General features: G+C 47.7%; 1 protein-coding gene across 4 annotated transcripts in view; it reads right to left on the reverse strand.

Moving 5' to 3' along the window:
- Positions 1–21201, reverse strand: part of COQ8A (coenzyme Q8A) — a 351468-nt gene that overhangs the window by 70631 nt on the left and 259636 nt on the right. For all 4 annotated transcript variants that reach the window (XM_029593040.1, XM_029593043.1, XM_029593041.1 and 1 more), the window contains 3 exons: positions 17864–17949; positions 17004–17144; positions 4090–4171 (listed from right to left, as the gene is read on the reverse strand). In XM_029593040.1, coding sequence (XP_029448900.1) covers positions 4090–4171; positions 17004–17144; positions 17864–17949 — 309 coding nt within the window. The remainder of the gene's footprint in view (positions 1–4089; positions 4172–17003; positions 17145–17863; positions 17950–21201) is intronic.

The following is a 21201-nucleotide window of genomic DNA, read 5'->3' on the forward strand; positions in this document are numbered from 1 at the left end:
TGATCCAAAACTCGGAATTCATTGGTTACCTGCAGATAACACATGAGAATGCACTTCACATCCAGACGGCGTAGATCATCCCCAACCATACTTGCAAGGTCCGTGGGAGAAAAAGCAGGAAGCTCCACCGACTGATTGACATGAAAGGCAGAAACAACCTTCGGCAAGAAAGAGGGTACAGTCTTGAGGGAGACCCCCTGAGTCCGAAAAACGTAGGAATGGCTCCCGTCAAGACAATGCTTGGATCTCAGACACCCGCCTGGCGGAGCAAACAGAGACTAAGAACACTGCCTTAAGTGTTAAATCCTTGAGAGTAGAGTGGCGGAGAGGCTCAAAGGGAGCAAGGCAGAGAGCCCGGAAGACCAAGTTACGGCTCCACAAAGGACAAGTGGAACGCAATGGTGGCCTCAAATGTTTAACTCCCTTGAGGAAACGGACAACATCTGGATGAGACGCAACCACATAACTTTCAAGACTTCCCAAGAGAGAGCCAAGGACGGAGACCTGTACCCGGAGCGAACCGAACGAGAGGCCCTTAGAGAGACTGTGCTGGAGAAAGGAAAGAACCAGCGAAACCGGGGCCAAATGTGCCGAGATACCCGATTCCACGCAGACAAGCTCGAAAACCTTCCAGACCCAGACATAGGCGAGGGAAGTAGAAGTCTTGCGAGCACGCAGGATAGTGGAGATGACGTCTTCCCTATACACCTTCTTCCTCAGTCTCTGCCATTCAAAAGCCAGGCCGCTAGACAGAAGCAATCCGCCTGGTCGAAAAATATGGGGCCCTGCCGGAGCAGGTACGGAAGATGACCGAGACGAAGAGGGCCATCCGTCGACAGGCTTACGAGATCCGCGAACCATGGTCTGCGGGGCCACTCAGGAGCTACGAGAATGACCGGACTCCTGTGGAGCTCTATCCTTCTGAGCACCTTGCCCACCAGGGGCCACGGGGGAAACACGTACAGAAGGACGTCGCGTGGCCAGGGAAGGACTAGCGCATCTACCCCTTCCAAACAATGCTCCCTCCAGCAGCTGAAGAACCTGGAAGCTTTGGCGTTGTCCAAGGTTGCCATCAGGTCCAGGGAAGGAGGACTCCACTGGTTGACAATCAGCTCCAGTGCCTCAGACAACTCCCATTCGCCGGGGTCGAGCTGCTGGCGACTCAAATCTGCTTGAACATTCTCCTTGCTCGCAATGTGAGATGCTGCTAAGCACTGCAGATGGTGCTCCGCCCAAGCGAAGAGCTGGCTGGCCTTGAAGGCCACCAGGCGACTCCTGGTGCCCCCCTGGCGACTGATGTACACCACCATGGTAGAGTTGTCCGAGAGTACCTGAACTGCTCTTCGGCGGAGCAGGGAGAGAAAAGTTTGAAGAGCCAGACGGACCGCCCGAACCTCCAGGCGATTGATGTGCCAGCGGGATTGGGCAGGGGACCAGTACCCCTGCATGACCTGTGTCTGGCAGACTGCTACCCAACCGGAAAGACTGGCATCCGTCGTGACCTCAATCCATTGCAGAATCTGAAGGGATATGCCTTTCAGAAGGTGCTTGAGCGATAGCCACCAATGTATGTCTCTGATGGTAGAGTCGGAGAGAGGAAGCTGCGCTTGAAATAGTTCCGACACCGGTTTCCAGCGGGACAGCAAAGCTTTCTGTAAAGGACGCATATGCGCAAAAGCCCAGGGGCCAAGCCGATCGTAGAAGCCATGGTCTCCAGAACCTGTAGGTAGTCCCACGCCGTGGGAAGAGGCATGGAAAGGAAGTTTCGGACTTGATCCATCAGCTTGAACGCTCGAAAGTCCAGCAGGAAATACCTTGCCGACCCGAGTATCGAACCGAGCCCCTAGAAATTCCAGGACCTGGGAAGGTCGGAGGGCGGCCGCCACCACCACCATCATCATCTTGGTAAACGTGCATGGTGCCATGGCCAGACCGAAGGGGAGAGCCCGGAACTGGACATGTTGCCCCAAGATGTGGAACCGAAGATACCTCTGATGTTCGGCACGGATTGGAATGTGCAGGTAGGCCTCCGTCAAGTCGAGAGAGGCCAGAAATTCTCTGGGATGAACAGCCGCTATAACTGCCCTCAGGGTTTCCATCCGAAAATGGGGCACTTTGAGGGCTCTGGTTGGCCGTCTTGAGGTCCAAGATGGGGCGGAAAGAGTCGTCCTTTTTTTGAACCATGAAGAAAATAGAATACTGGCCGGCGCCCCGTTCCTCCACGGGAACAGGGACTATAGCCCCCAGCCCCTGGAGTCTGGCGAAAGTCTGACATACAGCAGCCCGCTTCCAATGGCCGCACGGGGAGACCATGTTCAGATCGGGCAGGTCCCGAGCAAATTCTAAAGCGTAGCCTCTCTCGATTATCTCGAGGACCCACTGGTCCGACATGATTTTGACCCATTCCTCCAAGAACAGGGACAGCCGACCACCTAAGTTTGGAAAGGAGGAATGGGACGGCCGAATCTCATTGAGAGGTAGGCTTAGATGCGGGGCGCTGTGGATTACCATCACGGAAGGCACGGCGCCCTCGAAAGGACTGAGACCAGGACTGAGACCTGGAGGAATTTCCTCTAAAGAAGGCGCCTCGCGCCCTGGGGATTATATCTCCGCTTACCCCTGAAGCGGGTGTGAGTAGGAAAGAAGGTTCTCGCTTGTTTCGGGCGATCCTCAGGTAGTTTGTGGACCTTGTTCTCACCCAAGGATTTAATAAGTTGTTCCAGGTCCTCGCCAAAAAGTGACTTACATTTGAAGGGGAGCGTGCCAAGCTGCTCCTTGGAAGACGAGTCGGCCGCCCAATTACGGAGCCAGAGGAGCCGTCTGGCCAAGACCGCGGAAGCCATCACTTTTGCCTGGACCCGGAACATGTCGTAAAGGGCATCCGCCCCATATGCTATAGCGTCTTTCAATCTTTCAGCCTGCTCTGCCTCTGCAGACGGGAAGTCCTGGGTGCTGAGCAATTGTTGAACCCACCTGAGGCTTGCCCGCTGCATGAGGGTCAGGACATGCATCAGGGGACCGCACAGAGCTCAAATCGGGGGTGGGGGGGGGGGGGGGGGGGAGGAGGAGAATCTAAAAAATCCGGGTCCTGTGAGTCCTGCTGCCCCGAAATAGCAGCATCCAAAAAACCCAAAATGGCTGCCTTTCCCGCGATTTGCGGACCCGGGAACAGCACGGCCATGTGCTTCAGAGGCCTGGGCCAGGGTCCTGAAGTGATTGCTGCCACGGAGGGACACTCCCCTCCTGGCAGACAGAGCAGAGCCCCTCGCGGGAGAGTCGGATCGATGACTCCCTGCAGGCTAAACAGAGAAGGGATCGCGGCATGGCCCCGATGCGGGGAGGAGGAGCAAAGAAAATCAGCTGAGCAGCTGGGGCTGAAGAAGTGGAGGCAGAGGAACGAACCCTGCATGCTCCCTTCTCTCTAAACAGGCTGCCAACACTGAATTCACCCGATAGATGTATTATTTATTTTTAAATCGGGAAGGAAACATCCCTGCAGGCAGCACCGGGGAAGAAATGTCCCGGGGAGAGAAAGATAGAGAAGGCTGTATAGGGGGAGTGACTGGCACCACCAATTTCACCCCACAGCCGAGGAACACCGGGGATAGGGACCTAGGCTATGTAACACAAGGGGCAAAGCCCCCCCAGGTCCCCCCAAGAGTGAGGGGACAGAAAAACTGTCCCCTTACAGGAATCAACAGGGTCCAGAGAAACTTTTTTGTTGGTTTTTTTTTTTGTTTTTTTTAAAGTAAAACCTGAAAATATAACCAATACTTGCTTGATCTGACACAATTAGAGAAGAAAGTAGCCCCCCAAAAGGGAATAGGCAAAAAGAACAGGGAACCACAGGGTGAGCTGTCGCATCTGCTGAAGACAGACAAATACTGAAGGGCTGCAGGGTAGGCTCTGTCCTGATATAGGATACCCTTTCAGTTTTGGTCTGTCTCCATCTGCTGGACAGGAGGCTCAACCCATGGTCTGGACTGATCCGGGTACGTACAGGGAACATTGAGCTCTATGTACTAAGGGAGATGGTAAGGTGGAGACCAAGCAGCAAAACCCTTAATTGAATGCATTCAGGATATTTACCTTCCGGTAGTGCATTGCTCATGTTCAGGACTGTCATTAGATTGTTCACATCACTGTTGATGCTCTGGGCCACACCAGGATACTGCAGCAGAGAGAAAGACAAAAGAAAAAAAAAAAACACACACAGATTAGGTGAACCTAGAATTTTAAAAGAAACCAAAACTAAGGGCCAGCCTGGTGGCTCAGTATTAAGTGATGCTGTGAGAAGTAACTGGGTTTGATTTCTGGGCAAGGACTCTGTTCTCTGAGCCAGCTGAAATTGAAGATTCTCTGGAGGTGGTGTTCACAGCCCCTTTGGGGAGGGAACTTCAGCCATCACCAAAATGCAACATCTAATGGCCACACACAGGGTTCATATGTTGGACAGGCTTTGGAGGGAGCTGCGATTCCAGGCCTCTGGCTAAGCAAAGTTGAGAGGAAATACAAAATAGGGGGAACTCCCTGCCACCCCTCACAGGTAAAAGTGAATAAAGGCTTGTAGAGATCTACCCCAAAAGAAACCAATTCCACTTGAGCTAGAAGCCCTAGAAGGAGGAGAAGGAGGAAAGTGCAAAGTCAAAAAATGTTTTCCTAAAATTCTGTGGCATTCAATATCTGCACAATAAAATACTCCAGAAAGCATGGAGGTATGATGCTGGTAAGAAAGTTTATAACAAGAGTTTGTGCGATATCCTAGCCAGATACCTCTCACAGCCTCTATCATTACACAGATCAAGCGTACGAGTTATAAACATAAATTTCTCACATGCAAGGGCATGTTTTTTTAATTCACCGACATTATGGAATGAATTGCCATTGCAGCTATGGGAAGATCGAGATGAAGGCATTCAGAAAAGGTGTTAAGGCAATCTTGTTCAAGGAATTGTTTGATCAAAGTGTTGAGCCAGTATCAATTAATGAATTGTGTGAGTTTTTGTATGTTTTAAGTATGTACATTTTAATGTATGTGTTCTTGTATTAATGTTTTGATATATTTACTATGGGATCTGCACTGAACACTTTGTGCAAGGAAGTTGCGGAATATAAGACTTTAATAAATAAATAAACACAAGAGAATCTGTTCAGATTCATGCTGAAATCACTGCAAAAGGCCAGGCACCTTTCATCTTTTTCCACAAGCAACAAAAAAAAGAGGACAGGTTATATCCACTCAGCTTTACTGTCGAGCACTACAAATTGAACAAGATATCTATGCCTCGAAGGAAATGAGCAGCAGCAGAACTGGGTCATGGTGAAAACACTCATTAATGACTTCTGGCCAGGATCCGCTTTGTGAGCAATGGAGGGGGAGACAAGAAAAGGGGGTGAAAGTTACTCTGAAATGCTCAGTTTTGGTATGGCACTATATAAAAGCAGTATAAGGAGGGTGCTAATAAACAGGCCGATACAGTAGAGTGCGCCGATACAGTAGAGTGCGGGTTAACATTGCGCTCCGATGGAGCGCACTGTTAGCCCGCATTTGGCAGCGCGTTTTCGACGAGCTATTTTTACCCCTTATACAGTAAGCGGTAATAGCGCGTCGAAAACGGGCAGCCAACCCCCCCGAAACTAATAGCGCCCGCAACATGCAAATGCATGTTGATGGGCCTATTAGTTATTCCCGCGCGATACAGAAAGTAAAATGTGCAGCCAAGCCGCACATTTTACTTTCAGAAATTAACGCCTGCCAAAGGCTGGTGTTAATTTCTGCAGGCATCAGGAAAGTGTAAAGAAAAGCAGAAAAAACACAACTGCTTTTCTGTGCACCCTGACTCAGTATCATAGCGATGTTAAGTCGGAGGCCCCAAAATAAAAATAAAAAAATCTAAAATTAAAAAAATAAATAAATAAAATATCTGCCTGCGGTCCACGGGTTGGAAGATGGACGCTCAATTTAGCTGGCGTCCGTTTTCCGGACCCGTGGCTGTCAGCGGGTTCAAGAACAGACACCGGTAAAATTGAGCGTCGGCTGTTAAACTCGCTGACAGCCACCACTTCTGTCAAATAGGAGGCGCTAGGAACGCGCTAGTATCCCTAGTGCCTTTTACCACGGGCCCTAATTTACATACCTGGGCTTTCTGTATCGCGCACCCAGAAGAGTGGCGTGTGCGCTCGCCGGCTCTCCCGCATGTTTTTCTGTATCGGCCTGATAGGAAGAACTTGCAAACAATCATACAAAAAACTTCCCAAAGCGAAATCTATATCATCTATGTGGCCATCATACTAGGCACTCCCGGTATCAAATACCTTCAACTGCCTTTCATATAATCATCAGCCAGTACAACTACAAGCTCTTGTTTTTATATATATTTTTATGCAAGTAAAAGACTTATCTTATATACTTCCCAAGTGAAGCAGAACTCCCCGACACAGGTCCGTGTTTCACATTCTGCATCAGGGGGAACTCTTTCAAACGAAAGCCATTTCTTTAATTCTGGTTCGCTTTGATTTGGCGCCAAGAGAGACGCTATGGAGATGCAGGCAACAAACAATCTCAAATGAATTAAAGAAATGGCTGTTTGAAAGAGTACCCCCTGATGCAGCACACGAAACACAGACCTGTGTCGGGGAGTTTTGTTTCACTTGGGAAGATTATAAGATAAGATAAGTCTTTTACTTGCATAAAAAAAAATACATATATATATATATATATATATATATATATATAAAGATTGTAGTTGTACTGGCTGATGATTATACATAATGCAATTGATGGTATTTGATACCAGGAGTGCCTAGTATGATGACCACATAGATGGTATAAATTTCTCATTGGGAAGTTTTTCGGATGATTATATAAAAGCTGCCATAGCAAGGGACAGTCAAGTGAAATATTCAGCCTTTAGATCTGATGCACTTTTTTTTTTCTTAACATTTTAGTGAATCTTGAATAGTACAGGAGCAATGCAACACAGTATAACTTAGATACATTCTTCAAAGAGAAGGGCAAAGTACAACTGATCTCTACTGAAAGGCAACATTAATACACATTTTTATGCATTGAAGGAACGAGAAAAGAACACAATTCACAATCAACTCCCACCCATACCATTATAATACAGATTTAGATAACTTTATTGGCATGAGAATTTTACTTGTGCTGCCAAAATAATATACACAATGATTACAATAAAAGGGGAATAGAAAAAGGAAAATAATGACTAAATAAAGGAAATTTAATTTCTTACCTGATAATTTTTGTTCCTGTAGTATCACGGATCAGTCCAGACTCCTGGGTTTTGCCCCCCCCAGCAGATGGAGACAGAGAAGTTTTCAAAAACAAAATTCCGCCTTATATAGGATGGTGCCACCTACAGTCCGGTAGAATTACTCAAAGTCAAAGCAGAATGGGGCGGATTTTCAGCGCCCTGCTCGCCTAAATCCGCCCAAAACCGGGCGGATTTAGGCGAGCAGGGCCCTGCGCGCCGGTAAGCCTATTTTACATAGGCCTACCGGCGCGCGCAGACCCCGGGACTCGCGTACGTCCCGGGGTTTTCGGAGGGGGGCGTGTCGGGGGGGCGGGCCCGGTCGACGCGGCGTTTCGGGGGCGTGTCGGCCGCGTTTTGGGGGCGGGTACGGGGCGTGGCTACGGCCCGGGGGCGTGGCCGCGCCCTCCGTACCCGCCCCCAGGTCGCGGCCCGGCGCGCAGCAGGCCCGCTGGCGCGCGGGGATTTACGTCTCCCTCCGGGAGGCGTAAATCCCCCGACAAAGGTAAGGGGGGGGTGTAGACAGGGCCGGGTGGGTGGGTTAGGTAGGGGAAGGGAGGGTAAGGTGAGGGGAGGGCAAAGGAAAGTTCCCTCCGAGGCCGCTCCGATTTCGGAGCGGCCTTGGAGGGAACGGGGGGAGGCAGCGCGGCTCGGCGCGCGCAGGCTATACAAAATCGATAGCCTTGCGCGCGCCGATCCAGGATTTTAGTGGATACGCGCGGCTCCGCGCGTATCTACTAAAATCCAGCGTACTTTTGCTTGAGTCTGATGCGCAAGCAAAAGTAGGCTGTTCGCGCGCCTCTTAAAATCTACCCCAATGGCTCTCAAAAATTACCTTAACTATGTACAATAACCCTTCAATAAGAAAAATAAGCAGATCTATTAACCCCCATAGGAACTGAACCTGTAGAATCACTTGAGGACAGTCAGTCAAATTTCTGCAGATCTGAAAGCAAATCAATTAATAACAGAGCGGACTCTCCCTTACTTCCATGCCTTCCCTGGGCGGGACTCTGGACTGATCTGTGGTACTACAGGAACGAAAATTATCAGGTAAGAAACTAATTTTCCTTTCCCTGTACATACCCAGATCAGTCCAGACTCCTGGGATGAACCAGAGCTTTCTTACCTGGGATGGGATCTGGAGAGGCCTGCTTGAAGCACTGCTTCTCCAAAGCTTCCTTCACCTGGTGCCTGAACATCCAGGCTGTTGTGCCTGGCAAAGGTATGCAAAGACTTCCAAGTCGCCGCCCTGCAGATCTCCTGCGGAGAGACCATTTGACACTCCGCCCAAGAAGCAGCTTGCGAACGGGTAGAATGAGCCCGAAGACCAAACGGTACAGGCTTACCATACAGCAAATATGCCGAGCTTATAGCCTCTTTCAACCAGCGAGAAATCCTATTTTTAGATGCCATATTTCCTAGTTTCGGACCAGCCCATAACACAAACAGATGGTCCGTCACACGAAACGAGTTTGTAACCTCCAGATAATGCAACAACGCTCGAACATCCAGCTTCTGTAAGTCTTTAGAGATAGGGTCCGACCGGTCAAACACGGGAAACGACGGAAGCTCCACTGACTGATTTGAAATGAAAAGCAGACACCACCTTCGGAAGAAAAGAAGGAACCGTCCGCAAGGACATCCCAGAATCCGAAATTCTCAGAAACGGCTCCCTACAGGATAAAGCCTGGAGCTCTGATACCCTGCGAGCAGACGTGATAGCTATAAGGAAAATCACCTTTAACGTGAGATCCTTTATTGTAGCCATTTTCAGAGGTTCAAAGGGCGCAGTACCCAGAGCTGAGAGAACCAAGTTCAGATTCCAAGAAGGACAAGGGTGCCTGATCGGAGGGCGTAAATGCTTTGCCCCCTTTAAAAAGGAGCCACATCGGGGTGAGCAGCCAATACCACGCCCTGAAGGGAACCACGCAAACAACCGAGAGCTGCCACCTGAACCCTCAGGGAACTATACAATAAACCCTTAGTGAGTCCTGATTGTAAGAAACCTAAAATATCAGACACCAAAGACTGAGTAGGTCCACGCACCAAGATTCAAAGATTCTCCACACACACGCACATAGGCGAGGTTAGTGGATGTTTTGCGCGATCGGAGGAGCATAGCCACCACAGCATTCGAATACCCTTTGCTCCTCAGGCGGCGCCTCTCAAAAGCCATGCCGCTAGACAAAAGCGATCGACCTCTTCCAAACACACAGGCCCTTGATGGAGAAGGTCCGGGAGGCATTGGGAACCGCAGGGGTCCCGTCACTGACTGCCAGATTGACTAGGTCCGCAAACCAAGGCCGTCTCGGCCACTCTGGAGCTACGAGGATGAGTTCCACTGGGTATATCTCCACTCTCCTGAGCACTTTGCCTATCAGCGGCCAAGGTGGGAAGACATACAGCAGCACATCGTTTGGCCAGGGTAGCACCGGGGCATCTACCCCTTCTGCTCCTATTTCTCTGTGGCGACCGAAGAAGCACGGAGCCTTGGTGTTCTGAAACGCTGCCATTAGATCCATGCAGGGTATGCCCCACGCATCGCATTTGAGCTGGAAAGCTTCATCTGCCAGCTCCCATTCCCCCGGATTGAAGCGGTGACGACTGAGGACGCCATGTGTCCCAGGAGGATGAGAAAGTGGCGTGCAGTCGTGGAGTGCTGAGACTGCAGCTGGTGTGCAAGAGACACGAGAGTGAGAGCTCGCTGTCGAGGCAGAAAAGCCTTTGCCTGCAAGGTGTCCAAGTCTGCCCTAATGAACGATAAGGTTTGAGATGGGACTAAGTAGGATATGTCGTAATTAACGAGAAATCCTAGCGAGATTAGAGTGTGTAAGGTAAGATGTAGGGACGACAGAGCAGCTTGCTGAGTGGGAACCCTGATCAACCAATTGTCTAGATAGGGGTAGATGTGAACACCTTGAGTCCTGAGGAAGAATGCAAATACGACGAGGCATTTTGTGAAGACTCGTGGTGCCTACTAGAAACCTCAGGTATTTGCGATGAGAAGGAATTATTGAGATATGAGTGTATGCATTCTGGAGGTCTAGAGAGCAGAGCCAGTCTCCTCTTTGTAGAAGAGGAAGAAGAGAGCCCATGGTTACCATTTTGAACTTCTCTCGCTGGAGGTACTTGTTAAGGGCACGTAGGTCCAGAATTGGACGAACACCTCCGATTTTTTGGGGATTAGAAAGTACCGGGAATAGAACCCTAGGCCGTGCTGAGAGTAGGATACTGGTTCTATTGCCTTGGACTGGAGGAGGAGGGAGACCACCTGTTCCAGAAGGATGGAGTAATCGTATGTTCTCCACGTCGGTAGAAGTGGGGAGTTCGATGGAATGGAGAGAAAGTTCGGATGATAACCCTGAGCAATTATCGCCAGGACCCACTGGTCTGAGGTGATCGAGTGCCACCTGTTGAAATGGCACAATCGACCTCCCACTGGTATGTGGGGCAATGGAAGCTGACTGCTGCTCTCTATGCAGGAGTCAAAAACTAGAAGCAGGAACTGGTTGAGGAGATGCTTGCGGTTTTTGTTTTCGAGTCTGACAAGACTGGGTTTTTTGAAATGGTCTCGTAGAAAAGGTTCTAGTTGGTGGCGGGTAGGATTTCTTCAGGCGGAAGAATGACTTCTTAGAGTCCTTTCGGCAGGGCTGGTTTGAAGAGTACTCAGAAGACATCAGAGAGAGCTGTCTTAGGGTCTCATGATGGTCCTTGAGTTCCGCCACCGTTCGTTGAATTTGCTCGCCAAACAGATTATCTCCTACACAAGGCAGGTCGGATAATCTGTCTTTTACTTCAGGGCGAAGGTAGGAAGACTTGAGCCAGGCTCATCGTCTTGCAGAGGTAGCAGCTGCAGATACCCTGGTAGCAGTGTCGAAGATATCGTAAGATGATCTGATCTCATGCTTGCCTGCTTCAAAACCCTTGTTTACTAGCGTTTGGAGTTTATCTTGAAATTGTTGAGGCAGGGAGTCTGTCAAGTCTTGTATCTGCTTAAATAGGACCCTATTATTTTGGGTTATATAGAGCTGATAAGAGGCAATTCTGGAGATGAGCATTGATCCCTGGAAGACACGGCGACCAATGGCATCTAGAAATTTTTGTTCCTTGCCTGGGGGAAAGGAAGTGTGAGGTTTTGATCTCCTTGCTCTTTTCTGGGCAGATTCTACAACCACAGATTGGTGATCCAATTGAGGTTTGTGAAAGCCTTGAGCTGACTGTACGAGATAGGTGGTGTCAGCTTTCCTGTTGACTGGAGCACCAGAGCCAGGATGTTCCCAGTTCTTTTTGAGGAGATCCAGAAGAACTTGGTGGATAGGGATGGAGGTTATTTCCTTGGGAGCATCCAGGAATTGTAGCAACTCCATCATTTGATGCCTATTGTCCTGTTCCGTCTGTAATTGAAAGGGAACCAATTCAGTCATCTCCTTCACAAAATTTATAAAGGAAATGTCCTCTGGAGGAGAACGCTTTCTGCTTTCAGTAGGTGAAGGTGGTGAAGGCAAATCATCGGTGTCTGGTGAAGAATCATCAGTCCAGGTATCATAGGGATCAGCACCTGCTCCTCTAGGGACTAGAGGAGGACAGGGCGTGGGATCCCTGAAGGTCCTGGTCTAGGCTTCGAAGGACTCGAAGGAATAACTGGAGGCACTGATGAAGGCATCGAAGGCACCGGTATCAGCACCGATGGATGGATAGGTGGCACCGACGGACGTATCGGCATCGATGGCTGAGGCATCGGCAGAACTCCCGATGGAGGGATGCGGAACGGTGTTTCTCCTCCCGATGACAAAGTAAGCGGGGAGGGCACCGGAGCCATCGGTGACCCAGGGTCAATCGGTGGAAAAGCGGCCATGAGCGCTTCCATCCTCGAGACCAGCGGTGCCAACGCTGTTGGAATCGGGTCGGTGGTCGGTTCTGCAATCGGTACCGTGTCGGTACCGGAGGAACTTTAAGTCGATGCATCGCCTTGTTGATGGCCTCCTGAACCATCCGGTCCAGTTCTTCTCGGAGACCTGGAGCAAGCAGCCCCGGCTCCGGAACAGAAGAAGGAGGCAGAGGCATAGCTGGAGGGACCACCGTAAAGGCGGAGTCGCGGCTCCTGATACCCTGTCGGGTGAGAGTTGCCTCGGTGACCCGGTCGCCAAAAAGATCGGTGCCTTTTCTGGACGGGGTTTCTTTGACGGCGGCTCGAACGATGGCGAGGTCGATGATTTCACTCCCTCAATGGCCCGAGACTTTCGATGCCGGTGGCGATGTTTATCTCTACCATCCCCACGATCCTGAGGGGGAGTAGAGGGTGTTAAAGGCCGAGAAGTCGTCTATGCCGGACGTTCACCGGCCAGAGGTCGATACTGGTGCAAAGTTGACTGTGCCGGTTCTGACGTCAACGCAATAGACGGCATCGGGGTTTGAGCACGGAAGAGAAGTTCCATCTTCTCCATTCTGGCCTTGTGACCTTTTGGTGTCATTAGGGCACATTTGGTGCAAGTTAGGACATCGTGCTCACATCCGAGACACATTACACAGACTTTGTGGGGGTCTGTGATGGACACGGTGTGATTACAGTCCGGGCACTGACGGAACCCCGACGCTATGGCCATGAAAAAATTGAGCCGCGGTATGGTCAACGGCCAGTAGGCCGCAAGGGCCAAACTCGACGGTAATAGACTGAAAACGGGTAAAAAACTTACCGGAGTACCGCAGCTTGAAAAAGTTGAAGGAGGGACCCCTGTGGGGTAAATTAAATTTTAGTAATTCCGTGAGGAAAATTCCTGTCAGGAATCTCTGCAGAGCTCCTTAACCACGTGGCTACTGCTGAGCGGAAAAAAGAAGACTGAAGGGGGACCCCTGCTGGCTGCAGGGTTAGTGTCATGCTGGGCATGCCCAGTAGGAGCCAGTCAAAGTTCTGGAAATTTTGACAGAAGTGATCCGTGATTGGGCTCCATCCTGTGATGTCACCCATATGTGAGAACTACCATCCTGCTGACTTGTGAGAAAACCTGAACTACACAGAAATTATATGCACTGAATGAACAGAATGATTAGTGCCACTGATTCTCTTGATATAGCTTTTATGGTGCCAAGCTGAAACTATGTCTTCACATACACTTTGGCTGAGACCCATTAAAATGTCACCGGATTGGAATGACCGTTCGTGTTCCATTTTGTACCCCTCCTCACCCCACAGCATTTACCCCTCCTCCAACCACCTGGTTCCCCAGCCTCAGCCCTGAATGACAGTTTGCCTTGAAATACCCTTCTCTCTATGCCCCTCCTTCCCATCTTATCTGTCTTCTTCCTGTCCCCCTGTTCCTCTCATCCATCTCATTTCTCCCATCCTTTCTCCTGTTCCCCTTAACCCTCATTTCTCTTACTATCCCTCTTCCTCCTCAATCCTTCCCTCTCTTTCCTGACTCCAGAACTGGGCCTCAACCCAGCCCAACCTTCCACAGTCCCTTCTGCAGCCCATGCAAGCTGCTTTCTCTGGCTTCTTCTGGGCAGCATGTCAGTGCCTCTCCTCCTGTAGCCTATACACAGACCATAGAGGAGTTCTCCATCCTCCTGTCTGCCCAGGCCATTTTCTGATTCCTTGTGAGCCGGGAGTAAATGATCATGTACCTTGCGAGATCTCCTTATCAAGTGACTGCTGGTGAGAGAACAAGCAAGGAGAAAAGGGAGTAGAACATCAGCTAAACTATCTGTTTGGATTACTAAATCAGCACTTCCCAACCAGTGTGCCATCAGATCTAATCAGGTGTGCCATGGAAAAGTCACCACTGCCTGATGCTCAGATCCAGGCCAGCATCTGGGCTCTGCTCTCAGCACCTTGCAGCAACAAGAGACATCAGCAATCTCCCAAATTTGTAGGAGCTCCTGAGAGCAAACATTTTATGTAATCATGCATACCTTTTCTTCCCTGGCTAAAGCATGAACGCCAGAGGGTGGTAATTAATGGGCATCATGCAGGGCACAGATATCTGGGACTCATTTTGTGCAGCATGCACACTGTGTGCTTCGTTGGGTTATTGTTTTATGTATGTAGGTTCCTTTAAGTTCATCGCCAAGGCCTTTTTTGTTGGGCAATTCACAAATTAAAAAAAAAAATGTAAATGTACACAACACCTCATCTTCACTTTGAGTCCCTCTAACTTCTGTCTTATCCCCAAGGCTAAGTGAGACAGGAAGCGCAGACACTGAGCACTAGATGTGTCTCACTGACAGGCCGATACAGTAAAAATCGCGCGCACAGGCCACTCTCCTGTGCGCGCAATTCAGTAAAAGAAATTATTCAAATTAAGGCCTGCGGTAAAAAGAGGCGCTAGGGACACTAGCACGTCCCTAGCGCCTCTTTTTGGACAGGAGCGGCGACTGCCAGCGGGTTTGACAGCTGATGCTCAATTTTGCCGGCGTCTGTTCTCAAACTGGCTGACAACCATGGGTTCAGAAACTGGACGCCAGCAAAATTGAGCGTCCGGTTTTCAACCCGCGAGTCGCGGGCCGATTTTAAATTTTTTTTTTTAAATTATTTTTAACTTTTGGGACCTCCGACCTCTGACTTAATACTGCTTTTCTGTGCACTTTCCCAATGCTGGCAGAAATAAACGCCTACCTTTGGGTAGGCGCTAATTTCTGAAAGAAAAATGTGCGGCTTGGCTGCACATTTTACTTTCTGTATCGCGCGGGAATAACTAATAGGGCCATCAACATGCATTTGCATGTTGCGGGCGCTATTAGTTTCGGGGGGGGGGGGGGGGGGGGGGGGGGGTTGGACGTGCGTTTTCGATGCGCTATCACCCCTTACTGAATAAGGGGTAAAACTAGCGCGTCGAAAACGTGTGTCCAAACGCGGCACTGTACTGTATCGGCCTGTGAGTGCTGGGAGCAGCAGCAATGAAGCAGCTCTGGCAGCCATATGCTAACCACACCATATGACTTCTCCCTTCTCCTGCACTTGTATATAGGGAGGAAGCAGTTCTATTATGACAGGTTAGTACATAAGAAAATAAGAAATGCCATACTGGGTGAGACCAAGGGTCCATCAAGTCCAGTATCCTGTTTCCAGCAGTGGCCAATCCAAGTCACAAGTACCTGGCAAGTACCCAAACATTTGATAGATCATAAGCTATTGCTTATTCATTACCATAATAGCAGTTATTGATTTATCATCCAGGAACTTATTGAACCTTTTTAAACCCAGTTACACTAATTGCTGTAACCACATCCTCTGGCAATGAATTCCAGAGCTTAACTATGCACTGAGTGAATCAGTAAAAAATTTTCCGTTCTAGGGGTCAGCCTCTTGTTGATCTGTCTGCCTGAAATTAAGATTTGTTTTTGACTCTTAAGCTAATTTTTGCATAATTTCCTGTGAGAGCCAGTCCCCCTTGTTGCGATGGATCGGGGCATCCCTGTTTTCAAGGCTGGATTTGGGGTAAGGAAGACCTGCAGTATGTTATCATAAGATAAACCCGACAGTGACCTGATGCAGAGGATATTAACTTTTAATTAACTGTCTTTTTGCACTATCATGGTTGTCTCTGCCCCCCCCACTTTATTTTAAAAAATGTTTGAGAGAGATTGTTGGGGCTTTCAGTGCTTTCCTAGCTCTTCTTTTGGCTATACGAGTCCTCTCCATATCTGCACTATGGGGTAGATTTTAAGAGGCGCGCGAACAGCCTACTTTTGCTTGCGCATCAGACTCAAGCAAAAGTACGCTGGATTTTAGTGGATACGCGCGGAGCCGCGCGTATCCACTAAAATCCTGGATTGGCGCGCGCAAGGCTATCGATTTTGTATAGCCTGCGCGCGCCGAGCCGCGCTGCCTCCCCCCGTTCCCTCCAAGGCCGCTCCGAAATCGGAGCGGCCTCGGAGGGAACTTTCCTTTGCCCTCCCCTCACCTTACCCTCCCTTCCCCTACCTAACCCACCCACCCGGCCCTGTCTACACCCCCCCCCTTACCGTTGTCGGGGGATTTACGCCTCCCGGAGGGAGACGTAAATCCCCGCGCGCCAGCGGGCCTGCTGCGCGCCGGGCCGCGACCTGGGGGCGGGTACGGAGGGCGCGGCCACGCCCCCGGGCCGTAGCCACGCCCCGTACCCGCCCCCAAAACGCGGCCGACACGCCCCTGAAACGCCGCGTCAACCGGGCCCGCCCCCGACACGCCCCCGACACGCCCCCCTCCGAAAACCCCGAGACGTACGCGAGTCCCGGGGTCTGCGCGCGCCGGTAGGCCTATGTAAAATAGGCTTACCGGCGCGCAGGGCCCTGCTCGCCTAAATCCGCCCGGTTTTGGGCGGATTTAGGCGAGCAGGGCGCTGAAAATCCGCCCCTATGTGCTCCGTGGAGGATGGCGTATCACATAACATTTTTGTTAATTTAGGAGTGCCTTAGGCAGGAAAAGGTTGGGAAAACACTGCACTAAATCACAGAACCCAGCAATTTCACAATCCAGAAATCTTTTATGCTGCTGTAAGTTTTAAATATCTTACTACTTGCTATCTTGAAACTGTTGATTTTTCTGGTTCAGAAAACAAGTTGGGGAGACTTATCTTATGACCTACCTTGGCATCTTTCGGAAACCACTAATTTCAACAAGTTTTGAGGCAAACGTTGTAATGAATCAACAAAATTCAACTGATGGAAACTGCTCAAATTTATAAAGCAGGTTTGAAGGAACTCATCTCGCTGGAGCACTCCATATAGCGTCAAACATCAAGAACTCACCTGAATCTTCATGGCAACCTCCCTCCCATCCTTCAGCCGGGCCAAATGGACCTGCCCGATGGAAGCTGCAGCAAAGGGCCTCTCTTCAAAAAACTCCAGTTTCTCTCTCCAATTAGGACCAAGATCATTGTTTAAAGTTTTCTACAGGAGCAGATCAGTAAACAGGAATCATAAACATGAGCCAGACTTTTAAAACATCAAATAAACTAGATTTACTGGACAAGCATTGTCAACTGAACAATTAAAATGTTAGCAGAAAGCATTCAGGGTTATCGCAGGACAAGTTTAAAGAAGTACTGTCTCATTTGAAGATGCAAGAATATAATGTGCAAATCAATCACTTCTAATGTTTTGCTTTTGGGGATTTTTGAAAAGAAAGAAACCTCCAAAATAATGTTAATTAAAGCCCTGCAAATTTTACAGTGCGACAGTTGGCACAAGGCAGATGTAAGGGACATTCAGTCTGGACAGAGAATTTTGGTTTTGACTGACGAGTTAAGTTGAAGCTGACAGATCTGGGAAAAAGAGCACTTGCTGTTTCTGCTGACAGATCTGGGAAAAAGAGCACTTGCTGTTTCTGCTGACACCTGATGGATGGCCAAGGAGCAGCACTAGGAAATGATTGTGTATCATGGCCTCCTCAGCATAGGCCATCATTGTGGGCCACAGTTCATGACAGGGTAAGGAGTGCTGCGAATGTTATTCTCCTTAAAAAGAGTGGATTTAGATTTTCAGTAACTATGGAGTGGAGCTGGGGCACAGCAACATTAAAGACGACACCTACTCAGCTGAAGTAAGTCAAGGCATGGTGCCTCTACGCTACCTTCCCCTCCCAAGTGGATTCTGCTTTCAGTCCTTACCATCATCTGCTTTATTGGCATGAAGTCAGCACTCTGGCGCACACGGTCAAAGATCTTCTGCAACTGTGGGTTGATGAAGGCATCGTCTGTGGTGGGGGGAAACAAGTGCATTTACAATCAAAGTAGAGATGGCATTTATCTAAATATAAAATCACAGTCACATAATCTATTGTTCTTTGCTAGCAAGAGCATGTGTACAATTTTTATATTTCCATGCCTCATATTGAAACTAGTATATTTCAAGTATTGATTACCTTTTCCCATTTTGTGGGCTTTTTAAGCAAGTTTCATTAGTGCAAAGTGCTTTTTGCCTTCCATTTGTCTGTACACTTGGATTGGGAGCTCTTGTGAAACTGGCGGACAGAGAAATCTTGGAGAACCATTGGTAAGAGAGTAAGGGCTATCCAAGGAATGAGAGGAATTATATATCAAAACTACAGCTCATAATCCTAATTCTTACTGCTAATAATCTTATCCCCTATCATTTAGTAATGCACTTAACCCGGACCAGCTACTCAACTAGATTACAGTGATGTCAGATAAGGCCTGCAAAGCCCACAGAATCTGCTCTCTAATTCCTGTTGTATTGGCATGGGTCCAGCTGATTTGTCTTCCCCTTCACTCCCCTACTGTATGCTATGCTGCTTGTCTGTTCATGTTTTTAGAGTAGAAAGTAAGCGACAAAGTTCATCAGGAGATCGAATAAAATCCCAATGTTTGTGCTCATTTTGCATGCATATTAAATATATTGTTTTCACATTAGGACTAAATTCATTGGTCACAGTAAATGAAGTGAAAGTGCAAAAAAACACAAAAAAAAAAAGAAAAGAAAACGAAAGGTATGCAAGCTCTGATGTGTTCAAAATGTTTCTCCAATTTTTAAACAAGTTGTTGCAGGCTTTGATATTTTATTGAAACAACATTAAGAATATTTGCGGGGTTTTTAAGATCAGGTCCCTTCGTAACTCTCCAAAGATTATATGCAATAGCACAGGCATAAAACTTTATGGTGTCACAACCTGCAAATAATTCCATTCTCCCTAGGTACAATTCTAATGTTTAACGAAAAAGGAAAGATTTTAGCAAATGTTTACTTCCATTTATTTACAGGGTGAGTATGTGACAAGTGCTCGTAACTCACTAATCCTTAGAGCAGATGTAATGGCGAGTAGAAAAAGAACTTTCCATGTAAGTAATTTAACATCACAGGAGTGTAGAGGCTCAAACTGAGAGCACATGAGCCTTGTAAATACTATATTAGAACATAACATACTGGGTCAGACCAAGGGTCCATCAAGCCCAGCATCCTGTTTCCAATAGTGGCCAATCCAGGCCATAAGAACCTGGCAAGTACCCAAAAACTAAGTCTATTCCATGTTACCATTGCTTGTAATAGCAGTGGCTATTTTCTAAGTCAACTCAATTAATAGCAATTAATGGACTTCTCCTCCAAGAACTTATCCAATCCTTTTTTAAACACAGCTATACTAACTGCACTAACCACATCCTCTGGCAAGAAATTCCAGAGTTTAATTGTGCGTTGAGTGAAAAAGAACTTTCTCAGATTAGTTTTAAATGTGCCACATGCTAACTTCATGGAGTGCCCCTAGTCTTTCTATTATCCGAAAGAGTAAATAACCGATTCGCATCTACCCATTCTAGACCTCTCATGATTTTAAATACCTCTATCATATCCCCCCTCAGCCATCTCTTCTCCAAGCTGAAAGGCCTAACCTCTTTAGTCTTTCCTCATAGGGGAGCTGTTCCATTCCCCTTATTTTGGTAGCCCTCCTCTGTACCTTCTCCATCGCAATTATATCTTTTTTTAGATTCGGCGACCAGAATTGTACACAGTATTCAAGGTGCGGTCTCAACATGGAGCGATACAGAGGCATTATGACATTTTCCGTTTTATTCACCATTCCCTTTCTAATAATTCCCAACATTCTGTTTGCTTTTTTGACTGCCACAGCACACTGAACCGACGATTTCAATGTATTATCCACTATGACGCCTAGATCTCTTTCTTGGGTTGTAGCACCTAATATGGAAACTAACATTATGTAATTATAGCATGGGTTATTTTTCCCTATATGCATCACCTTGCACTTATCCACATTAAATTTCATCTGCCATTTTGATGCCCAATTTTCCAGTCTCACAAGGTCTTCCTTCAATGTATCACAATCTGCTTGTGATTTAACTACTCTGAACAATTTTGTATCATCTACAAATTTGATTATCTAACTCGTCGTATTTCTTTCAAGATCATTTATAAATGTATTAAAAAATAAGGGTCCCAATACAGATCCCTGAGGCACTCCACTGCCCACTCCCTTCCACTGAGAAAATTGTCCATTTAATCCTACTCTCTGTTTCTTGTCTTTTAGCCAGTTTGTAATCCACGAAAGGACATCGCCACCTATCCCATGACTTTTTACTTTTCCTAGAAGCCTCTCATGAGGAATTTTGTCAAACGCCTTCTGAAAATCCAAGTACACTACATCTACCGGTTCACCTTTATCCACATGTTTATTAACTCCTTCAAAAAAGTGATGCAGATTTGTGAGGCAAGACTTGCCTTGGGTAAAGCCATGTTGACTTTGTTCCATTATTTATTTATTTAAAACATTTCTATACCGGCCTTCATGAATGGGATTCATATCAGGCCGGTTTACATGGAACAGGGGAAAACCAAAAGTAAAATAAAACCAGAGTAAACATAAATAAGAAAGGTCGAAAAATCAAAGTTACAATAAACAGGGGTATTGAACTTGGGAGCTAGTGTAGCTAGGAATAAGTGAAGTAGGAGTAAGAGCGATAGAGATTAACTAGGTAATTATCATATAATATGTTATGAAATTAATAGACATGTCTTTCTATATGTTCAGTGATTTTTCTATATGTTCAGTGATTTTGATGTTTAGAACACTTTCCACTATTTTTCCTGGCACTGAAGTCAGGCTAACCGGTCTGTAGTTTCCCGGATTGCCCCTGGAGCCCTTTTTAAATATTGGGGTTACATTAGCTATCCTCCAGTCTTCAGGTACAATGGATGATTTTAATGATAGGTTACAAATTTTTACTAATAGGCCTGAAATTTCATTTTTTCATTCCTTCAGAACTCTGGGGTGTATACTATCCGGTCCAGGTGATTTACTATTCTTCAGTTTGTCAATCAGGTCTACCACATCTTCTAGGTTCACCGTGATTTGGTTCAGTCCATCTGAATCATTACCCATGAAAACCTTCTCCAGTACTGGTCCCATTCTGTCACTGGTGGCCTTAGAGGGGGCTTAAGTTGTCAGAGACCCCTCAAAAACCAACTAACAAGGGGT

This window comes from Rhinatrema bivittatum, chromosome 3 (assembly GCF_901001135.1).
Source record: "Rhinatrema bivittatum chromosome 3, aRhiBiv1.1, whole genome shotgun sequence".
Lineage (NCBI taxonomy): Eukaryota > Metazoa > Chordata > Amphibia > Gymnophiona > Rhinatrematidae > Rhinatrema > Rhinatrema bivittatum.